The sequence below is a fragment of the Equus asinus genome, chromosome 4, assembly GCF_041296235.1.
Source record: "Equus asinus isolate D_3611 breed Donkey chromosome 4, EquAss-T2T_v2, whole genome shotgun sequence".
Classification (NCBI taxonomy): domain Eukaryota; kingdom Metazoa; phylum Chordata; class Mammalia; order Perissodactyla; family Equidae; genus Equus; species Equus asinus.
The window spans coordinates 17,873,753-17,897,362 of NC_091793.1; the positions used below are offsets into that span (position 1 = coordinate 17,873,753).

The window sequence follows — 23,610 nt, forward strand, 5'->3', positions numbered from 1 at the left end:
TATCTACCCTCGTCTCCCGGCCTCTCCACCCTCACATCCTCCCACGCACACTGACTGCCTTTCTGTTCCCTGCTTTCCCGACTCACCGTTCCTTCTGCCTGGAACTCCTGTCCCAGCTGTTAAAAGGGCTGAATCCTCATCCTTATCATCAGCTTAAATGCCTCCTCCTTCAGGGAGCCTTCCCTAACTGCCTTATTTAAAGCAAATCCTCTCTCTGATTCTTTACCATGCTGACACCTCCGTGCAGGACTGGCGTCCGTGACGAGGCGGTGGGGAGAAGCAGCCAGGCCCGGATGTCCGTTTGGCTGGGGCACGGGTGACGGGCATGGCCCAGCACTGGATCCCACCATCCTGGTGGCACCTTCCAAACCCTGGATCACAGCCAAGCAGGTGCATCGCGCCCTGAGTCCCAGGGGCAAAGAGGTGGCACAGTCAAATACAGAAACGGAAGAGTGTTTAATAAAGGGGCTCTGGGGCAGGGCTAAGGGGACCCCGAAGAGACAGTGCTGCACCCCAAGACTAGCAACAGGCTGGGGCTGTGGCAACCCCAAAGCCTACAGCAGCAGAGGTGGGAGCCGACTCCAGAGCCCAGGAAGAGGATGACTGGAGCTCTAAGAGGGGGCCACGCTGGGGGCTGTGGCTTCTGGTAAAGGACTCGGCCAGCCCGTGGTGGCCCAGCAGAGGGGCAGAGCCAGAGGAATAACTCCCGACCTCGCTCTCCTCCACACTCCTTGTTCCTGCCAGGGCCTCCCATGGGCCAAATCCAATGGCAGCCAAGGGCAAGAAAGCCCATCTGCAGTCCAGAGAGGTCAAGACGGAAAACAGCGAGCGCGGATCTAAGAGGTGAATGAAAATATCTGGCCCGGAATTTAAGTTTCTGGAGCCAGTGGCCACGCAGCAGCTCCGCACTCGTGGAGGAGGAAGGCAGCCCCGGGGTCTGAGTCTAAGAGTTGCTGCTCCGGGCCGTCTCCAGCCTGCTCCTCCGGGCTCCCCACGGCTGCGTGGTCGTCCGGGTTCCTATATGAGGTTCCTTTCCGGTTCAGCCACTAAAGTGGTCCCAGTTATTTGCAACTGAATCCCAATTAATATAGGATTTGACACCAGAAATCATTGCAGGTGACATATCCTCAGAGATGGGAATCTGGGAACAAGGGTATTTGTTGCAGTTGGTTTAAAGGCAGCGAGGAGCTAGTAACCACTAGAGAATGGAGTTCTAGTGGGTCGTGGCACATGGTGGCGAAACAGTGACCTGTGAGGGCCTGGAACTGAGTACCTGTGAAATCCCAGCTTCGCAGACCGCGCCGCGGCCGCCGCTCGAGGTATGAGGGGCCTGGCGCCTTCCAGGACGGTGGCTGAGTTCGCTTTTTCTTCTCACACCAAAGAGTTTTGTCGGGGCTTAAAACCCTCCGCTCAAGGTACGTTTAGAGCACTGAGGAGGTCCTGCAACGGCCCTAAAAGGATCCCGTATCTCTTGGGGCTGCAGCGCTGGTGTAGCCGAAAATCAGACGCGCAATCTAATGCCGTGTGGTGCAGAATTACACACTCAACCTGCTGCCTCACCAAGCTTCCCACGGGAAAGGCAGGGCGTTGTTTGGGGAAACTGAGGGACCCTAAGAAGGAAAGAGCAGCTGAGTTCAAGCCCCCGGGGCCCAGGGTGAACCCTGGCGGCAGCAGCCCTGCCTGCCACGCCACCGGGAGAGACCGTCCCCCGCCAGGAAACCTCCTCTGAGGTGTCTGCCTTCCAAGGGCCATGCCAATTCTTCTCATTCCCCATCTTTCACCCCTCCTGGCCCCCAGACCCGTAACTACAGCGAGTTCCCAGAGGACAAGCACAAAGTCAAAGCTAAGAGCAGAAGGCTTATATCTTTTTAAAAAATTGAAGATGCTAATTTATGTCAGCAAAAAAAGGGAAATATGTTCAGGAGAGGGTTTGGGGCGTCGGGCCAGGGAAGAGAGAGCCACGCTTCTAGACGGGGCTGCTTTCCCAGATAGAAAGGCACTTGCTGGAGAGAGTGAATCCAGGGGCACTAGTGGGAGGAGCCAGGAGTGACTCTAACCTGCCTGCTAGGTCGGCTCCGAAGGCGGACTTGGCATTGGCCCACAGGGAATGAAAACGGGCTGGAGCAATACGCTGGCATAATGGAGAAGGATATTTGAGTGGGTTTGCCATATATGCCCATCTCCCCTGGGGAGACCCGGGGAACTCTGCAGCACAGTGAAAAGCAGTGCAGTGGCTCCGTGTGCTCTGTAGCCCAGGAATGACCCTGGGAGATGCTGGGATGGGACGGCTGCCCCAGTTTCAGCAGAATTGAGGTCATTTCAAAATGGCAGAGGCCAACGGGCAGCCCTCATTCATCTATGGGGGGGTGGGTATATCGGTTAGTTTTTGCTATGTAACAAATGACCCCAAAACTTAGTAGCTTAAAACAATAGCCATTTTATTTAGCACGTGATTCTGTGAGTCGGCCGGGCAATCTCTGCTGGGCTCTCCGGCATCTGCACTCAGCCGGCGGCTGGCTGTCCAGAAGGACCTCACTCGCATGCCTGGCGGCAGCAGCTGGCTGTTGACAGTACAGCTTCCATCTTTCAGGTTCGTTCACGAGAAGGCAGGGTAAGCCCCACGCACGAGCACCGTCCGAATCTCTGCTTGCATTGCATCGTGGGATATGCAAAAATGACAGAATTTGTATAGCACCCTGGATGAAGAGATAAAGTTGCTTGTGGCCAGAAATGGCGAGCCTGGGGGTTTGGACCATCCTCAGGGTCAAAGGAAGGGCCACGGTTGGAAACTACCCCTGACTCGTGGCACACCTGTGGGCAGCTCTGACGTGGCCTACCTGCCACTCTGGCTCACTGGGTCCTGTCAGCCTGATGTCGTCCGTGTAGTGGACCAGCGTGGCGCCCTGTGGGGAACACTGTTCTAGCTGCCTTGCAGGAACATGTGCATGCAAATTCAGGGGCTAGATCCCTAGTGAACTCCCAGGGGCTCTCCTTGGCCGGGAACATGGGGGTGACACCTCCCAGATGAAATTTAAGTTGCTGCACCTTGCATCTGGCGGGCAACACAGCCACCCCTGGGGCAGCTGCAACCATTCACGGAGTGAGCTGCAAGGCTCCCAGCCGTGAGGGGCCCAGAGCAGGGTCGGCAGCCAGTCCTGGAAGCAGCACCCACACCGGTAACGCTGAGCCCTGGTGGCCCAGCAGGTCCAGTGGGGGCTCAGAGTGCACAAGGTGGACCAGGAGGCTGTGCGGTGAGAGTGATGGAGGAAGCACAGGACAGGCCCTGGAACTTTGGGACAAAGCTGTGTCATCTCCTGTTAGAACGCCGTCCTGGTCCACTCAAGCTGCCGTAACAAAACCCCACAGACGGGGTGGCTTATAAACAACAGATTCTTATTTCTCACTGTCTGGAGGCTGGGAAGTCCAAGATCAAGGCGCTGGCAGGTCTGGGGTCTGGCGAGGAGCCGATTCCTGGTCCACAGTCAGCTGTCTTCTCACTGTGTCCTCACATGGTGACTAGGGCAAGGGAGCTCTCCCAGCCTCTTATAAGGATGCTGATCTCATTCTTGAAGGCTCCGCCCTCGTGACCTCATCACCTCCCACGGGCCCCCCCTCCTGACACCATCATACTGGGGCTTAGGTTTCAACATATGAATTTCGGGGGTATACAAACATTCAGTCTATGGCAAATACTTATTCTCCTTTTGAAAAATAGCTTCCCAGTTTGCTAATGGGCCCAGGACAGGCCAAATCCTTGGCCGTGGGGTCCCAAGTGACCAGGAAGCCTGAGTTGTCCATCAAGTACTGAGAATCATTTGATCTTTAAAACTCTGTGTGTCATGGCCTTCCATGTCAAAGGGGAGTGACGTGCCCCAAAGACACAGGGCAACGGCAGGAGCAGGTGACTGGAACTGCCATCTCTTCCTCAAGGCTTCCTTACGGCCTCATGGAGGAACACCAACGTCCACTGACGAAAGAACAGTCCAGCCGGGTTACTGATGGTGGTCCGGCTCTGCTGGCAAGACCCAGGAGTGGGTCCTGCAGGGTCACAGCCTCACTCAGGGTCAGCCTTGAGGACGCGAGCTGAGCGAGGTCAGAGGTGTTAGTGCCTCAGAGAGGAACACTGCCACCAGGAAAAACACAACGGCCACCTGGACCAACGGGCAAAGGAAGAGGGTCATCACGTTGGATGGGGATGTGGAGCCTCATCGTGAGGGGGAAGAGCAGGGGCTGTAACACGGCCGGGGCGTGGAGGCCAGCTGGGACCCAGGAGAGTCCCTGGGGAGCCTCCTAGAACAGTGATATCATGTGGTAAAAATTAATGCAAAGCCACCGCCACCCCACAGTGACAGGATGAGAAAGACTCAGATTCCTCCAAGGAAGACTTGGGTGCCCCACAAGGTAATGAGTGATCAGCTGAGGTTCTGGCTGGGGGCAAAGCCAACGGGTCACAAAAAATGGTGGAAGAGAGTTAGAAATAGAATTACTGGCTCATGGTCACTTGCAGAAATGAGGACTCTAATCACTCCCCATATTTTCTTCCTTGCTGAGGTCTGTATACATACACACTTGCATGTGCAATTGCACACACACAAATACATCCCCTGTAGCACATCTCCTGGGGTCATATTTTCCTGGTAATGCTTCAGTTTTGAATACCCAAACTCACAGAATATATATATCTCTCAATACAGTGGTTTTAAAAAATATATATTTTAATGAGGAAGATGCATTTGAGTTGCATTTTTTTGTCGTTTTTTTGGTGAGGAAGATTGTCGCTGAGCTAACATCCATGTCAATCTTCCTCTATTTTGTGTGTGGGATTCCGCCACAGCATGGCTTGATAAGCAGTGTGCAGGTCCACGCCTGGGATCGGAAACTGTGAATCCCAGGCCGCTGAAGTGGAGCACATGAACTTAACCACTGCGCCACCAGGCCAGCCCCTACAATGGGTTTTTTTATTCGAAGTTTATATAAGAAACTATATACTACACGACTATATTACAGTTATATATCAGAGTTTAATTATATTTGTATAACTATATAAAGTGTGTAAATTATATTTACATCCCAAAATCTCAATACAGGTTTGTTTGTTTGTTTAACACCTTACCACACTCACTTTCTCTTTCCTTCTTTTTCTGAACCATTTAAAAACAATTACAGGGATCGTGTCACTTCATCTCTAAACACTTCAGAATTTATCTCCTGGAAACAAGGAGATTCTTCTGCACAACGTAGTACCACATGGCACCCAAGAACATTCACACTGATAGAATATTTTCTAACATTTCATCCATATGCAAATTTCCCCAGGTATTGTTATGCTGTTTACTGCTTTTTTGTTTGTTTTACTTTTTTTACTCCAGGGTCCAATAAGGATCACATAATCCACTTGGTTGCATTTGACTGTCACGTTCCTTTAGAGTCTTTTAATCTAGAACAGTCTTCCACGACATTCATATTTTTAAAAAGCTGAGCTCGGTTGTCCTGCAGAAGGCTGCTTCCATCGTCTCTGCCATTTCCGGTCTGCTTCTATTGGCTGATTTTCTCCTGATTATGGATCACATTTTTCTGCCTGGAATGTCTAGTAATTTTTTACATAGTGCTAGATCGGAGGGATTTTATGTTATTGGGCAAATTTTGTTGCTTTCCTTTAAAGAGTGTTGGCATTTTTCTGGAGGCACTTAATTGTGGATTATTCTGATCCTTTTAAAGTTTATTCTTAACCTTGACCTCCTCGAAATCTGATCTCTGTCTCCTCAATCCAGGGAGACCCCCGGGCTCTGAGATCCACCCCACGCACCCCAGTCCAGGATTTATGTTCAGGGAGAAACCCTAGACAATGGGGGGCTGACCCTTTTTTAAGGATTGCAGACCTGCCCTGCCTCGTGCCTGATGACTGAAATAGTTGTTTCCTGTATTTTGCCCAGTTTTCTAGTTACTTCTAGCGGAAAGGTGACTCCAAAAACAGAAATCCTTTCCCATGAGACATTTATTAATTATGAAGAAGGTTCCATTCTCAGTGGACAACATGACAGACATCATCTTAACTAAGCGATCAAAACTAACGTCCCAAGAAATGGGACCAGTCAACGTGCCACGTCTACTGATAGGATCCCTAGAAGAACGCCTAGCTTCTGCCAAAAACGCACAGGCTGAATCTAATCACGAGGAAAACGCCAGACAGACGCGGGCTGAGAGGCAGGCTAGAAAATAGCTGGCCTGTGTTCGTCAGTGTCAGTGTCACGAAGCAGAAAGGAAGACTGAAAGAGTGTTCCAGGTGAACAGAGACTGGACAGACGTGACAAGACTGCAACGCATTTCTTTGTAAAAGGCCATTATTGGGACAATGGGAAAAATATAGTTAAGGCTTGTAGATTAGATAATGCTGTTGTTTCACTGTGGTTTCCTGGTAATGACACTTGTCTTGAGATTACGCAAGAAAGGTTCTTGTTTTTAAGAAACATACACTGAAGTATTTAGCGATAAAAGGGCATAATGCATGCAACTTAGTCTCGAAGATTCAGGAAAGATAGACAGATGATAGATAGATAGATAGATGATAGATGATAGATGATGGACAGATAGATAGATAGATGATAGATAATGGATAGATAGATGATAGACAGACACATTCATAAATGACAGATAGATGATAGATGATAGATAGATAGATGATAGATGATAGATGATAGATAGATAGATAGATAGATGATAGATGATAGATAGATAGATGATAGATGATAGATGATGGACAGATAGATAGATAGATGATAGATAATGGATAGATAGATGATAGATAGACACATTCATAAATGACAGATAGATGATAGACAGATGATAGATAGATAGATGATAGATGATAGATGATAGATAGATAGATGATAGATGATAGATAGATAGATAGATGATAGATGATAGATGATGGACAGATAGATAGATGATAGATAATGGATAGATAGATGATAGATAGACACATTCATAAATGACAGATAGATGATAGACAGATGATAGATAGATAGATGACAGATGGTAGATGATAGATAGATAGATAGATGATAGATGATAGATGATGGACAGATAGATGATAGACACATAGGTAAATGAAAGATAGATGATAGACAGACAGACAGATAGATAGATGATAGACAGATGATAGACAGACACATAGATAAATGACAGATAGACAGATAGATAGATGATAGACAGATAGATGACACATAGGTCTCTCTCTATAGAGAGAGAGAGACAGAGGACAGACAAATCTCTATTTTACGTATATAGAGAAAGTGGAAAGGATAAAGCAGATATGGTAAAGGTTAACATTTATGGGATCTGGGTAAATACAGGAACTCTTTGTACTATTCTTGCAACTTTCCTCTAAGTCCGAAATCATGTAAATAGAAAACGTTAAAAGAAAAAAAGAGGTGCCCGCTTCCACCCTCACTCAGTATCACTAGAAACACACAGAGTTTTTGAATTCACCGTGTTATACGCCACTCTTCTTTCTCCCGCGCCGACTGTCCACGAGACACACACCCTTTAAGAGAGAGCGCCCATGTCCCTGGGTGTGTCCCCGTCATTCGCTGCGTAGCTCTTCCTGGCATCTGGCACAATGTCTCAGGCTCACCTTGTCAGTACATTCAACAACGGATACGGGGAAAATCTAGGGCCACATTCCAAATACGCCGGGTAGGACATCAGAATCCTGCAAGGCGTGTGGAAAAGCACGCCGAGTGTGGACAAAGGAGATGTGTACTTAAATGTGGTCATGTGGCTTAAATGTCAGACTGTATGTGTCACGGTTGCTCACGGCCCATTGCTGGGATGGGCCACCGGGCCCTCCTAAGTCTGGGGGGCCGAGGGCTGGGTGAGTCACGGGTCTGGGTCGGATCCTCTGCCGTCTCCCCACCTACCCCTTGCTCACCGCACAGCACTGTCTCAGTGCCTTCCCAGAACTTGCCGCCTGCATCTCTCACGTCCTCCCTGCCGGGTTCTCTCTCCACCCCTCCACTTGCCAGTTCCCAAGGCAGCGCTGTGTCTGCCCTCCCCCCACCGCATCCCCTGGACCTCACCTGGCACACAGTAGGCCCTCAGTAAGTATTTACTAAACGAATGTGCAAGTTCCTACTGTGTTGGGTGCAGGGGAGTCCCCACACCCTGTCCCAGGGTAAAGCCTGACCCCGGTAGCTGGTGAGGACAATAACGATTTATTGAATCCGATCATATGCCAAAGAGTGGATTTCCACCTAAAACGAACCCCAACAAAAGCTGGGCTTCCCAAAGGCAAGACACCGTCCTTGCAGAAAGAGGAGCAAGTTCCCATCCTCCCAGGGGCCGTGACCATCTGTGAGTGCCACGTGCCTCCTGCCTGGAAAAGGCTTGAACGAGACAACCTCAGGGGTCCTCAGACTCTGCAGATTCTGCTGAGGGCAAGCGGCCAGGTAATGTCACAGTCCCCAGAGACTGGCAGGAGGAAGGGGCCCTGCCTGAAGTGGAGATGCCCCAGCCCCCAGCAGAGGCCCCAGGGAGGGGATGGCTGGATTGGGAGTCTTTCCTGAGGGCGTGCGGCTCACAGTGGGGGGTGGGGGGAGTTGGGGGCTGTCAATCACCCACATGACGGGCTGGCAATCAGGACGAATGGAGACGAAAGGACTTGTATAGGGTTGCAGGATTAGAGTGTGTAGGGACGACCTCCCACTCTGTGTCCACCTGAAGCTCTGTTCTCATTCCTCCTTCTCCAGAAGGTCCTCACTGTTCCTCCCCAGACAGCTTTACCCTGTCCCCGGCCACGCCCTGGACCCGCCCTTCATCCTTGTTCCCCCTGGGAATTATCTATGCGCTTGTCTCTCTCTCCATGGCTCAAGGGCAGCAGCCCGCCTGTGCCATTGGCCCCCTGGATGAACCAGGCCCTCGGTGAATGTCCCCTGCACAGGACCAACCAGAAGACCCCTGGAGGTTAGGAGCCAAGGCTGGCCTGAAAGGGCTGACGTCACAGGGGACGATGCTTAATTCTCATCAATATTAACAGATAACCCATCCAGTAAAACCGCAGGTTGAGACAGGGCGGCTGGAGGAGCTGGCACTTACAGCAGGGTCTCTCAACCTCAGCACGGGGGTGACTGGGGCCAGGGGACTCTTGGTTGGGGGAGAGGAGCCTGTCTCGTGTACTGTGACACGTTTAGCAGCAACTCAGGACTCTACCCCCTATGTGGTGCCAACAGCATCCCCTCCCGTGTGACAACCCAAACTGGCTCAGGACATCGCCAGATGAGGGCGTGGGGGCAGAACCATCCCCATCGAGGTCGGCTGACTTGAAGGGAGGGGTGAATCTGGTGAGCGGTCACTCTGGAGAGTGTGGGTTAATTCACTGGCCAGCGGTCCCACGGGAACAAAGCCAGACTTGAACCCATGCGTTTCCCCAAAGCGCAGGTTTTTCCAGCAAGTTTGTAACTGTTAGTATTTTTTTATATAGCATTGTTGCGTTGTTCTCTGGGCCAGCCATATTTTAACAGTCACAATCTTAACATTTCGTAGAGAAAAGTCCGCTGCACCTGAAGCCTCGCAGGACTCCTGCAGGGAAGGTTTACAGCAGGGCCGGCGAGGAGGATGACCATCTGGCCACCATCGAGGGCCCAGGGGTCCCTCAGCCCCAAAGGGTAAGGAGGAGACCACCCAACTATGGTGGCACTTTATCCAGCCTGGGCCGCTGCCTGCGGGCATCTCCCCGTTGGAATCAGACGACTGGGCTGGCCGGCCCTGCTCCGGTCTTTATCATCACTTGCCTGCAGCTGCGACTCTGCCACCCTCCTTCCTCATGACTCCTGCCTATGAAACCTCGGCCTCAGCCCACCCAGGGCCCCATTCCCCACACAGGGCTGTGAGCTGGCTCCTTCGCCACTTCCTTGTTCGACTGGAAGCTCCTGGGGAGCAGGACTGTGCTGGAATCACGTGGCCCCCGCACCAGGCATGAGGCTGGCACAACCAGTGACGACGGTGAAATGTGTGGCAGAAAACACGGCAGCCAAACAGGCAGCAGACAGCCCGTGCTCGCGAGTTCTTTATTGGAATAAATAACAGCACACTGTCCACACCACATGGCGTTTTCCCAACTCGTGTCCCTGGCTTAGGCGACGTCCGGCTGGCCCACAGGGCAAATGAAAGTGTCAGCTTCCCGCGGTCAGCCGGGCGACAACATGGCCAGGGTTTTAGTGGCTTTTACTTAACATCCATAAATCCAAAGTAAACATTGCTTAAAACAATTAAAAAGACACGATTATACTGGCACACGAAGGAGGCGAAGGAAGGATTCAGTCGCTTTAAAACAACACAGCTCTTTGACGCATCCAATTAGGACAACAGGGTGCGGGGGGCTCTGGGCTCAGTGCCTGCATAACACCGTGTGGCTGTTAAAAGGGAACCAGGGCTGCAGGCAGGCTCCCCAAGGCCGGCGGGGGGCTGGGGTTCAGAGACACGCCACACCGAGAAGGGTAAGCGGGGTCAGCATTTCACGGCCCTGGCCCACTCGGCCACTCAGGCCCTGGAGATCCCGAGGCGTCCGCGTGGCGGGGCTGGGGCCGCACAGGCGCAATGATCTTGCTTTCACCTAGTTCCTGCGGACGAGGGTCCCTCTTCGGGGAAAAACAATTTACTGAAAACGTGGGTCTGTGGAGGGAAGCGGGTTCCAGAACTCTCCTCAGTTAAGGACTAAGAGGGAAGCGTTTACATCCAAGGGGCCCCCAGTGAGTGTCCCAGGAAAGCTGCCTCTGCTGCTCAAGTTGCCCCAAGTAGATGCCCCAGCGTGGGGCGCCCTACAGAGGAGACGTCCCAGACCCCAGAACTCACATCCAGAGAATCACTGTCCCCAAGCCAACAGGGACAACAGGCCGATGACAAGAGGGGGAAATCACTGCCATGGAGAGTCCACCTGCCTTCTGCCTGGGAACCGCCCGTCGACGCACCGTCCAGGGCATGCTTTGAATTCTGATTCAAACTGGACAGCGAGGGGGCGGAAATGAGACACACACAGCCAGAGGCGGAGGCCACAGGGCCCGTCTATCTCATTCTCTCTCTAACTCTCCTACTGGAAACACAGGGCTGGAATGGGCTCACTGCCCCGGGATGCTGAGCCCCCCCACCCCGAGTAACCACTTCCTGCCCTTCACTGCTGCCCACCTGCGCTGAAAATCCCCAGGCTGTGTTTTTTCCAATCCCAACCTTGTCTCCTTTGTGACCCACCGCCCCCCCACCCCCGTGGCCCCCAGGGATCCACATCGCTCTCGCCAAGCCCACCCGTGAGCGAGGCAGGTGGACCGGCCCCCCGGCGGCTCCGGGTGGCTGTGATTCTGTGTGTTAGGAAGGCAGCACAGAACGTTCCAGCCCCAGCTATTTTGTCAACGCGGCTCTTTAATGTCACCGCATCCCGCAGGAGACAGTGTAATGCCGTTTTAATTATTTCTTCCCCCTGCTGGGAAACCACCTCCATCAGAACGGCTATTCTGGAAACATCCCCAGCCTAGCAGCAGCCAGAGCTGAGACAGAATATTAAACTGTTTTCTAAATCTTGAGCGTTGGTATTCAATTTAATATTAACGACTTACTCAACAGCTCTGATCCACCGCAGGAAGGCGGAAATCAAAGAGACGAGAACGGGCTGTGGTGGTGGATGCTGGTGGGGGGAGGGGGAGGCTGACTTGCAGGGGGCTCCCTGGGAGGGTGGGGAGGGGGCGGGTGTGACACAGTGCAGGACCCGCCTGAGGCCAAGCTGACGGGTCCCCTCTTCTCCCGAGCCACTGTGAGTGGCACCCACATGAGGGGTCAGCATTCCTTTTCCAGGGCACCCCGAGGGGAGGTGCCAACAGGGCTCCAGAAAGCTAGGGCTCTGGGAGGAGGGAGGGGACCCTTCGTGTCCCCCTGTCATGGGCTGAATTGTGTCCCCCTTCCCAAGTCCTAACCCCCAGGACACCTCAGAATGTGACTGTGTTTGGAGACAGGGTGTTTAAAAGAAGATGAAGTTAAAATGAGGTCGCTGAGGTGCCCCTAATCCAACAGGACCGGGGTCTTTATAAGAGGAGGAAATTCGGACGTGGGGACAGAGGGACGACCATGTGGGGACACAGGGAGAAGATGGCCACCTGCCAGCCAAGGAGAGAGGCCTCAGGAGAACCAACCCCGTACCCCTTGACCTTGGACCTCCAGCCTCCAGGACAGTGAGGACATCAATTTCTGCTAAGCCCCGGCCTGTGGCACTTTGTCATAGCAGCCGGATCAGACTAGCACACACCCGTTACTACATTTCTAAAAACGCATCCGTTCCCAGACAGGGCCTCTGAGACGGGAAAGTTCTGGAGGGAGCTGTCTCAGGCAGATTTTAGAGCCGGTTCCCGCCCCAGCTCAGGCATGGCAAGAAATCAAGAATGGCCCTCAGCAAATCCTTCCTTCTGGGGCCGGTGGGCGGGGTCATCCTGGGGTAGAGGTGTTTGTGCAAAAGCGAAACGAAAAAAGCACCGAGTGGCAGGAAGTGAAAGGAATGCGGGGTGGGGGGGACACTGGTCACATCAAAACATTCCGGGACTTCAGAGGGAAGTTTTTAAAACTGCAAAACGCTTTTTACTAAAAAACCCTTACTTCTGAGGAGAGCCCCACCCGGAGACGCCCCAGAACGATCGCCTGTGATCGCTAATTGCTCCATCACACAGCACACGGGGCGCCCCCCACATGGGCTGAGGGGTCGGGCCTCTGCTTTTCTTTTTCATCTTTGCATGGAGGCCGAGAAGTGACTCAGCGCCCAGCAGACCCCCAGGTGAAGCACCGGTGTCTGAACCCTACATTTCGAAGGATCCTGTCCATGCCGGGGAGGGGGAGGGGGAGGGGGAGGGGGGGCGGGAGGGGGCGGACAGGGGACAGTCGGAGGATAACCACGGGCTTGGAGGGGAAGTGGAGGTGCCTCCTGGCCAGGGCAACACAGCAGAGCCCCCACTGCTGCCATCTGTCGCCGTGCCCCCCACCGTCTCTGCGCCCCCCACCGTCTCTGAGCCCCCCGCCGTCTCTGAGCCCCCCGCCGTCTCCGTGCCCCCGCCGTCCATCACTCCAGGTGCTTGTACTTGGTAAACAGGTTGTAAAGGACCCGCAGGGTGGACTTGAGGTCCAGGTTCACCACATCTGCAGAAGGAAACAGAGACACCGTTGGCAGGGTGACGGCGCCCCAGCCCTGGAGCTGACACTCGGGAGACGAGTGGGACATCTGCCATGTGCACAGCAGACCGCTTCGGGTTAAAGAGCGATGGCCATCATATCCAGGACGCTCTGGCAGCACCACCCCCAGACAGAGGCTGCTGCGAGAGCCCCCAGGCCACCCTCGGCGGGAGGGGCACCTGGGACAGCCAGGACAAGGATGCTCCTTCATCCCTTCTGGGATTTGCATGGGGACAAGGCCGGAGACCGACGGTGTCTGCATGGTGTGGGGACCACTTAACAGTGGGGGCCCAACACCCTTGGGCCAACCTGTGCAGGACCGACGGCCCGCTGCCCCGCCAGGTCTCCTGGGGCGGAGCAGGGGGGGAACTGCTGCAATGTCCCGCCCCCTCAAGGTCAAGCGCAGCTACAAGGTGCAGCCCACAGCAGGACACTCACGGGATCCGGCAGCTCCTGCAGGGCCCCTAAGTCCAGGCTGCCTTCTTGGGTGGAAAGTGGACCTGTTCTCCTGCAAGTTGGGTATGTGGGTCTTGTCCTCATTTGCCCTGTGACCTCAGACAAGTGACCTCCCTGCTCTGGGCCTCAGTCTCTTCGTCTGTAAAATGGGCCTGCTGGACTGGATGATGCTAAAGGCTCTTTGAGCTCTGACTTCCTGGGGTTCAAAGGCCGCCACGGAATGATCAACTTGCTTCCCCTGCAGATAATTAATTACCTGCAGGGAGCAAGAAATGGCATCTCCTCCGGAGGAAGGCAGGCTGAGTGGCTGCCACGGATCAGCAACTGTCCTTGTAACCAGCCCCAGTGTGCCCCAGCCTGTCGGGCGGGTGGGAGGCACAGAGAGCTGGTGCAACCCCCTCTCATGCCTTCCCAGCTTGCAAAGGAGGAGGCCAAGGTCACAGAGGAGAAACAGCTTGCCCACCAGCTCACCTCAAGAGGCAAAATCAAGTCAGTGGGCACGTGGACACACCCAGGGCGCTGTGGGGCTCCCAGGGGCTCCCCGGGCCTGAGGCTGGGGCTCCAGCTCCCGGCAGGCCAACAACCAACACAGCAGTGGGAGAGGGGGTGGCCCCGTGCTCTCTGTGGGTGGGCAGGGCTGCAGGGGGCTGGGCCAGGCTGCTCCTGGTCCCCGAGACTCCCAACTCTGGTGTCACCCCGCCCCAGGGGCGGAGCCTGGAAGAGACTCTAGTGGAGGTCCCTGGACACCTGCCCTTCACAAGGGTCCTTTGCTGGGCAGGAGGTGGGTGGTCAACTTGAAGTTCACAGAGCTCAGTGCAGGAGCTGGATGGCAGGCGGGCGGTTTGGGAGCGCAGATGGACACCAAGCCCACGTGGGAAGGGACTGAGCTTCATGGTCCCAGGATGGAATTTCTGTCCCAGGATGGGCCTGAAATGGTGGCCGCCAAGCCTCCCAGGGCATGTGTGGAGGGTAACGAAGGCATCTTCCCCGGATTCACGCTGTCGCTGCAGGGCGGTGACTCTTAAGTGGGGTCCCTGGACCGGGAAACTCATGAGAAATGGGCATTGCTGGTCCCATCGCACAGCCTCTGAGGCAGAATCCGTGCTGTAGGAAGCCCTCTGGGGGACTCAAGTCTGAGATCCCGACGCAGATCTCTTAACACAGGGGCCAGGCAGAGACAGTGAGGTGGTCCCTGGCCCCAGCTCTGTGGCCTCCGTGCTGCCACTCAGACCCAAACAGGGTGTGAAGGTGCCGCGTCCTGCTCATGAGCATCGCCCTTCATGGGGCATCAGGGACAACAGTCCGGCAGTCGTTAAACTGCTTGAAGCCTTGACTATCCTTTCAAGGCCTGAAACGGCATGTCCTGCCTGAGACGCGGCCCCTGGAGAGGACCTTAAATCGTGAGGCTGTGGGCAGAGGCCACGTGCTCCAAGTCAAGTGGTTCCTAAAGAACCAGCACTGTGACTCCACCAGCACAGTTGCCCTGGTCCCCAAGACCAGAAGCATGGGGCAGGAGGCACGGGGACCCTGGCACACTCGGGACCTAATCGAGAGAGACACATCGGCCTTCCAACCACTTCTAAGACCCAGTCTGAACTCCCTCCCGTGCTCCTCACTGTCCCCGAGGGCCCCCGGGCAAGTCATTACCTTCAGGGCGAGCCTTGGGTTTCTTGAGCCCTCCGTCCAGCATCAGCTCGAAGGCAAATGCCACGTTGTGGACCTGCCAAGGAAGCAAGAGTGAGCGCCGGGGTCTGCAGCTGTTCCCAGCCTGGCCCGCCACCCACTGCTCTCCTTCTGCAAGGACCGGATGGGGGCAAGTGTGGACAGAGTGAGCCTGAGGAACGACCACGTCCACATGGACCCGGGGCGCCCAGGGCAGGGCCTGGGGTGGGGAGAAGGAGGGTGAAGACATCTGCTGAGGGCGTCACACGTTTGTTAGATGGTCCCGACCCCCTCCCCAGTGATCTGCAGGCGCTGGTGCAGGGCTGAAGGCACAGAGCCTGACCCGGAAGGCTGAGTCCCCAGTGCCTGCCCTGCCCCAGGCCCCTGCACAACCACACGATGAGAAGTGACAGTGACCCATTTTACAGATGAGGAAATCGAGGTTCAGAGAGGACGAGTGACCTCCCAAAGGCACCCAGCCCTGTGTACTGTCCCCACCACAGAGCTGCAGGAAGGGCCTCAAAGAGCTGAGTGTGCACAGCTGTGTGCTCAGCAGCACAGGATGCTCTGGGGGTGGCGGCAGCCTCAGCACCAGGCAGGCATGAGGACGCTGCTGGGACTGAAGTCAGACCGACGGCGGCTGCAAGTGTGAGGCAGCAGGGCTGTGGTCCTGGCCCTCGACCTGCTGGATGCCACAGCAAGGGGGACACCTCCCGCCCCTGCATGACTTCTCGGAATGAAAGCATCTGCGACACTCGGCCCACAGGGATGCTTAAAGCTTGCACTCTGCTAAGGACGGCTGATGAGGTCTCAGATGCAGCCTTCTCTGTGCATTTCAAGTCCACCCGAATCGTAAGGATGTGGGGCCATCAGCCAACTCACCGCCAGCAGCCATCTGCCACCAGCAAAGGCCACTGGGGGTGAGATGGGGGGGGGGCACCCAAGTAAACGATCAGAGATGTCAGAGCTGGAAAGGACCCGAGGGCTCTCAGGAATCCAGCACCTTCGAAACAGGAACGCTTTCACAACTTCAGTGTAAGTCAATCAGAAACATGACAACTTTACTTGTGATGCAGTTTAATAATTAACCTGGAAAAAGATGTTTGACAAAGTAACCCTCAGTGAGTGAAACACTACAGCTCCGGGTACCTCGAAGAAGCTTCCAGGGCCCACTGGGCGGGGGCACTCGGGGAAGCCAAGCAGGCAATCGTCTCCCGGGCACCAACCAGGAGCCGGCCCGGGGAGGCACGGGGTTGGGGGTAGACCACTGAGGGGACAAGCCAGCAGACACAGGGCTGGGCGGGGCTGCGAATGACCAGGCGGGAGGCTCCGGGGCGGCCCTGGAAAAGGCCAAATGGGACACCAGGCAGGGTGTCGGCCACCCAGCCCGCAGTCCGCGGTGGGGGCCCAGAGGAAGGGCTGTGGGGAGGGCGGCCCAGGGCTGGGCCTGAGGGTGGGACCAGGGCGGGAAATGGAAAGGATGGTCTGTAACGTCCCCTTTTCAGAGGAGGCTCCAGGACTGAGACGGGTCAGCACGTCTGTGCCAAGAAAGGCTCGGGGCTCCAAGAGACGGCGCCAGACTCAACCCAGTCCAGTGTGGATTGAGAAGCGGTACCCTTTCTCCAAGAGCATCTGCTTCCCCCGCCATCAGCTCACCACCATCCAGACCACCTGACTCACAAGAATCAAGATGGAGACAGGACGGCCAGGAGGGAGAAACGGGAAGAAGACTTTCCGGATGGAAAACTCCATCAGCCAACCTGGGGCTGAGCTCCCAGGGCCGCCCACCACGGGCCCCTCCGGACCTGAAGGAGCCGCCCGCGAGCACAGGCAGGGGCAGAGTGGGGGGAATGTCGCGTCCGGCACACAGCGGATGAGGCCGAGGCCCTCGGAGGAGAGACGGATCCCGGAACCTGCTCAGTATCGAGCGTGGTCAAGCTCAGGAAGCCCCATCCTTGCCCCACAGAGAAGAGTTGGGGGCTAACTCCCATCCAAACCCCCCTCTTGGCACCCGCTCAATGGTGTTGGTTCCAAAACAAGATTTTCCTTCTGCTTTCTGCTCAGTGTGAGGAAAGTGCCAGGCAGGAAGTTGCTGCCATCCATCCTCCGACTGTGAGCCCTCAGGGCCCCCCACAGTGTCCGGGCCCTGGCAGAGGGGCTTCCCCCGAGCCCAGGCCCCCCCACCCGACAGGGCAGAGGGAACAGCAAAGAGCTCCTGACAAGGCTTTGGGGCCACCCTCCCTGACCATGGCCACAGAGTGTGACCCCAAGACCACTAGGGAGCCACACGCCGTGCCCAGAGCCCCACACCACCACTGGGGGTCGGCCACGCGGGCAGGACACCAGAAGTCGTTTCTCTCTGTAATTCAAAGGATTTTAGAAAACCTGACCATGTGAGAGAAGAATAGAAGGTTCCAGAACAGTGGTGGGCTCTGCCCTGCTGACCGTGCGACCCTAGGCTGTCTCTCAGCCCCCCTGAGATTCCGTCTGCTTCTCAGGGAGATGGAAGCATCCCAACCCTGCAAGGCCCTTTCTGGTATTTGCTTCCAGGAATAACCTCCAAGTCCCCAGGACACAATCCACCCCACAGAGAGAGGGACGTTATAGAATCTTCCAGAAAGATAATCAACGGACACAAGGTTCTCAGCAAAGGGGCCAACACAGAGTAAGACTCAAACAGTGGCTCCAGATCAAGAAGCCGTGGGTGGTGCCCAAGCCTCTGAGACGGTTCAAAGGGCACCGTTCATTTGTTCGAAGGAACCTACAGGTGAGCCATCCAGTCTCATTTTCTTTAATCCCAAGCAACTGCTTAAAAACGCAAGCCCACGACACATCTCTGATGTTGCTCATTGAACCTCAGTCTCCTCCTCCAGGAGATGCAGAGCTGCCGCAGAGATGCCTAGTGCCAGAGCAAAGGCTGCTCGCAGAGTCCGAGCCCCAGGAGATGCTCGCTGAGTGGTCCCTCTGTGCCGTGCCAGCACCGCCGTGCCACATCTGCACGTGGCACCCGACAGCTCGGGTGCTGACGCCAGCCAGAAGCGGGTTGAGGTCTACGCAGTGGAGAAACACCACCGCCTGCGAGGCGGTCGTGAGGACCAGGAGGTTCATGAATATCATGGACTCACGAAGAACTTCCAGCGGCTGCCACGATGCCCATCAGTCCCCAGGAGGGGAAGGGAAGGGAGAGACCCCGGGGCCGGGGGCGAACAAGGCGGGAAGAGGATCTGCCAGAATCTGGCATCCTCCGAGAGCTCCAGCAGCCCGCAAAGCCAGCAGCAGAGGGTCCCCTGCGAGGGAGAATGGCCAACAGTGCGTGGATGCGGCGCCCCCTTGGCAGCCCTCCCTTCGTGGCTCCCACACAGGGTGAAGGCGGACAGAACAGGCCTCACGCCTCCCAGGCCAGGGCAGCAGCCGACAGAGACCTTCACGCCCACCTCAAAGGGAAGCAGGCCAGGTCAACGCCGCCCCTGCCATGTGCACGAGCCTCGTCTCAGGAAGAAACCCAGCTCAGGACCGTCTGGCCAAATTCACCCTTCTCGCCAGTTCTTATTAATTTGAACAAAGAAAAGATCTCTCCAAAACGATGCCTCTGCAGCTGGCCACCCGGGGCCTGGAGCCACACGAGCCTCTTCACCAAACTGTCCTTCTCTGGTTTCTGGAGGACAGCACAGCCACCAGCATGTCCTGACACGGCCTCGCTCCTTCCTCTGCTCGTGCTCGCTCTCGCTCACCATTCACACTGGAGGCGATGAGCCAGGCCCTCTCTAATCCACTCTGATGCCATCACAGCAGGCAAGACGGGACGACACTTGGCCACGAGCAGACAGACTGCCGGGAGCCAGAAGGGAGCAGACTGACAAACTCTGGCCCCATTTCTGGATGGTTCTCTGGCTGCCGCCGCCCGCTACACTGTCTGCCTCCCTGAAGCGTGGGTCTAGCACTTTGGGAAAATGAAATCACTGGCACCCGCGAGTCCAAAGCAACAAGGACAGTCCAGACGCCACGTTTCTAAAGGCGACGCACTAAATCCGCCGGGACCGCTGAACCTTGGGGAGCCCCGGGCAGAGACGAGCCTGGTCACCAAGGGCGGTGACAGTGGAACCGTCAACCCCAATTTAAAGGTTAAGCCCTTTGACCCAAACAATCCTACGTGAGGAATTTTCCTCGAAAACAATCCGTAGAAATGAAAAATATATGCATTCAAGAAGACGCCCGATTGTCTTAATAGGGAAAAGAGAAACGAGTTGATAGCCCAAGAGCGGGGAACAGGAGACACCGGGGTCAGAGCCACTCCCCAGATTTGTGAAAATGGTATTTGGGAAGGGCAGGAAGCAGCAAAGAAAACCAGACACGCTGTACTCATGGCACCAACAGAGGAAGGATTTGCAATTCCACTGACGTTTGACCACAATGATTAACAACATCATCGTCCCAGGGAAAAGCCCTGAAGAGAGCCTGCCACACGACCCTGGAAGTGTCACGGACTGCGACGGTTTTTCTTTTTCCTAAAGGTTACGTCTAATTGCAATACCACCTGTCGAGCAGTTTTTCTTTTTTGAAGAACACAGCTAGACTCCAGACAGACTCGTCAGGGCGTATTGGACGCCGTGCGCTCCCGCCAGCATGCCCTGGGCCCCTCGGAGGATAGAGACCAAGCACGTACCTTCTGGTCGAAGCTGTCCGGGGTCAGGTAGAAGTTGTGCAGGGGGACAAAGTAGTCTTCCAGAAGGCCCATGAGCAGGACCAGGTACACGCCATCTGCAAACTACAGAGAAACACTGGTGATGCTTCCGGGCCTCGCACGGCCATGAACGCTCTGCATCCACCCAAAGGAAGAAAATGTTTTAGGGTGAAATAACCTATCCCTCATTCAGGCTCGAGGACCGGCCATCAGGTGAAGGGGCTAGTGCAAGGTGCCACGCTCTGGCCTGGAGGTGACCATGTGCGTGTTTGGAGTTTGGGTGCAGCCGCGTGGACAGGACCATGTCCCTGGGACCAGACAGCTCAGCCACAAGGCCCGTCCCCCAACTACTGACCCTGGGGATAACACTGGCTCCCATCTCTCAGGGCTGACGTGAGCATCCAGAGGAGCGGGGGCAGTGAGCACCCAGCACATTGTGAGCGCCCTCAGCGTGAGCTGCTGGCATGATCAACCCATAAGCCAAGGGCGCCCTATGCTCAGGTCTAGGCTCGCCTGCTCACTTTGTCAGCTGCCTGAGCGCCTCCCTCTAGCTATGCTCTCGGGGAGCTCAACTTTCACCTGCTCCAGCCTTGGTGACCTGAGCCTTTGTGTGTGTGTACCCAGCACAGAGCGTTCAGCCCAGCTGAGCCCTCAACGGCGGGGCTGACCCTGGGGAAAAGCCCTGCGGACTGCAGCCCCGGCCCCTCTTCCTGCCGCCCGGCCCGGCACCCCGTCCCACCCATGGAGAGGGAAAGAGAATCTAGAACAGAGACTGCTCTTCAGCAGACAGCCCCTGCTGGCCCCAGGCCAACGAGCCAGGCCAGGGAGCAATCATTCCTCTTACAGATAAAGCAAGGCAGACAGCGAGGGCAGAACAACTTGCCCCAGGGGAGGAGAGAACCAAGATGCAGGCGTAGGGCCTCACCTCAAGGGCACAGACCAGCACCCACCGCCCCCCCCCCACACCGGGAAGGCGGGCCTCACCCACCCTCACAGAGAACAGAGAGGGCGTCTCTAGGGGCTGAGACTTGCTTGGTCCCCCGCAGAGTGAGGACTTGTGAGGCCCCCAGCCTCCAGTTGTCTGGAGCTGTGTTGTCCACTGCAGTAGCCACTAGCCACACGCGCCTATCGAAATTAAAAATTTCTTTGTTTGACTGTTGCTGACTTACTCTCTTTTACCGCATAAAAATAAACATAAGGCGAAATTTACCATTTTAACCATTTTTAAGTGTACACACAGTCCAGGGGCACTAAGTCCATTCACATTGTTGTGCAACCATCACCCCCATCCGTTCCCAGAATTCTTTTCATCTCACCAACCTGAAACTCCATCCCCGTTAACGCAACTCCCCCGCCCCCTCCCCCAGCCCCTGGCACCACCATCCTACGTCCTGTCTTTATGAATCTGACTCCCTAGGGAGCTCATGTCACTAAAACCACACAGTATTTGTCCTTTTGTGACTGGCTTATGCTTTCTTTTTTAAATTTAATTATGACAAGTTTTATGATTTTACCATATTAACCATTTTTAAGGGCATAGTTCAGTCTTGTTCGGTACATTCACACTATTGTGCAACCGATCTCCAGAACTCTGAAATTTAAAATGCTTTTTAATTAAAACACAAAATCCAGCCCCTCGGTGGGACCAGCCACATTTCAAGTGCTCGACAGCCACATGTGGCCAGCGGCGTCTGTATCAGATGGTGCATCGACAGAACATCTCCATCATTCAAGAAAGTTCTAGGGGCCAGCACTGGCCGAGACGATCGTCACGTAGGATGAGTGGACAGCCACGAGGAGCGGGACGCCCAGGAGGCCGTCAGCTTCCCGAGATCAGCAACTCGAAATGAGCAAAACGAGAACTTGCAGAAAGGAGCGCATTTCTACTTAAAACCGGTGACAGCTCCCTCCGCCATCCTGGGCAGCCCACCGAGGCCCCCGACTTTAAGATGAGGAGTGATCACAAACACTTGCTATCAAGAAGCCCGTCCTCGGAAAGGGGAAGTGGAAGCTAAGGAACAAGCCAGAGGCAGAGGGACACGATCAGCAACGTGGGGATGGGCGGGGTCTCTCCCGAGGCCAGTGTTCCAGGCCCGGGTTCACTGTGCTCTGACTGATAAATGACCCTTTGCCTGTGTGTCACGAGTCTCCTGCTTCCATGCTGTGAAGAAATCGCTTACTCATCTCCCTAAGGAGAGCAGAAGGGTTTAGCAGCTCTCCCTCAGGGACACGGAGCCAGCAAGCCCAGAGAAGCCGGCCCTCACATCAGCCTGACCCACTTCCAGGCAAAAAGAAGCTGTGCGTGGATGAAGACACCTGCCCGGAGGTGGAGGGAGTGGAGCTGCTGCACTGACAGGCCTGCACGGGCAGAGCACTGCGCGGCTCATCAGTGAGTGGGTGGGACCCTCTATTTGCACATCCCCAGAGCGGGGATCCTGAGACCGGGCGTGCCCTAGCTCAGAAATCTGCTGTGCCTCTCTGCAGGGAACGGAAACCCCCACAGATGCCCCAAGACACCATCATTGCCGTCTTCCTCGTCACCACCCACCTTTTAAGAGCATTATCTCCATTAAGCCTCAACAATATCTACTGTCTGCAGTTTAAACTTGTGGGAGAAGCTCAGAGAGGTTGACTGACTGACTCAAATCACACAGATAGGATAATATATAACATAAGCTAGGATAAGCCCACAGCATAAGAGCGGCTTTAAAATGGAGGGGAAAACACACAGACACACACTAGCACACACACACACACAACCTGAGCAGGAATTCAAACCCGGGTCTCTCCGACTCCCAGAGCATCCAGACTTTAACGGTGAACATATTTATAAAAATACCCAGATTCCTTTGCAACAAAAGAGAAAAAGTTCTCTGCATTTCTGTGGCCAGCAATCTGGTAGACCAGTGGTTAAAAATATTTTTAAGATATTACTTTATATAATGTGATGATAGAAAAAAAATGGAGATATCGAGTAAATAAAGATCGATGCAAATTTACGTTTAGAATCTCAGCCTAAGATGTCTGGCTATTAATATTGGCGTGCGGGCCCATCTGGGAAGTGACAGTCAGGAACTGCTGACGAGGACGTGGGAAAAGGAGTTGTCACCACTGCAGGATGAGAGTGTCACATGGTCAAACATTCCTGGGGGCCCTTGGTGTTACCACCTCTGGTCTAAGGATTCCGTTTCTAGGAGTTTATGCCGAGGAAAAAGACGAGGGAGCACACAGCTGTGTGCAAAGATGCTCACAGTACCACTATTTACAAGAGAGGGAAACGCCCATCGTAAGGGAAACGTCTAATCAAGGGCAGCACAGCCTGAGAGTGGAGGAGAAGGCAGCTGTTAGAGACACCGAATGCAGACAGCCCAGGCGACAGAGCAAAGACGAGACAGAAACACCGACACTCACGAAAAGGTGCCTGCAATAGATTGAGTAACAAACACACATTGCAAACAGCTATCCAGTACAGTACGATCTATGGTCATTTAAAAAATACATTTATGCACATAAAGTATCCAGAAAAACACACATCCTACCATTAACTGTAGTTGGTTACCTCTCCCAAGAAGATGAGGGGGGGAGATTGCGGGGAGAGAGCAAGAAGGATTCTC

General features: G+C 54.8%; 1 protein-coding gene across 1 annotated transcript in view; it reads right to left on the reverse strand.

Moving 5' to 3' along the window:
- Positions 1 to 10,050: 10,050 nt before the first annotated feature.
- The window catches only part of PARVB (parvin beta), a 107,931-nt gene continuing 94,371 nt past the window's right edge, over positions 10,051 to 23,610 (reverse strand). The window contains exons 11-13 of the mRNA XM_044778141.2: positions 19,979 to 20,080; positions 15,301 to 15,373; positions 10,051 to 13,164 (exon numbers count right to left, since the gene is read on the reverse strand). Coding sequence (XP_044634076.2) covers positions 13,088 to 13,164; positions 15,301 to 15,373; positions 19,979 to 20,080 — 252 coding nt within the window. The 3' untranslated portion in view covers positions 10,051 to 13,087. The remainder of the gene's footprint in view (positions 13,165 to 15,300; positions 15,374 to 19,978; positions 20,081 to 23,610) is intronic.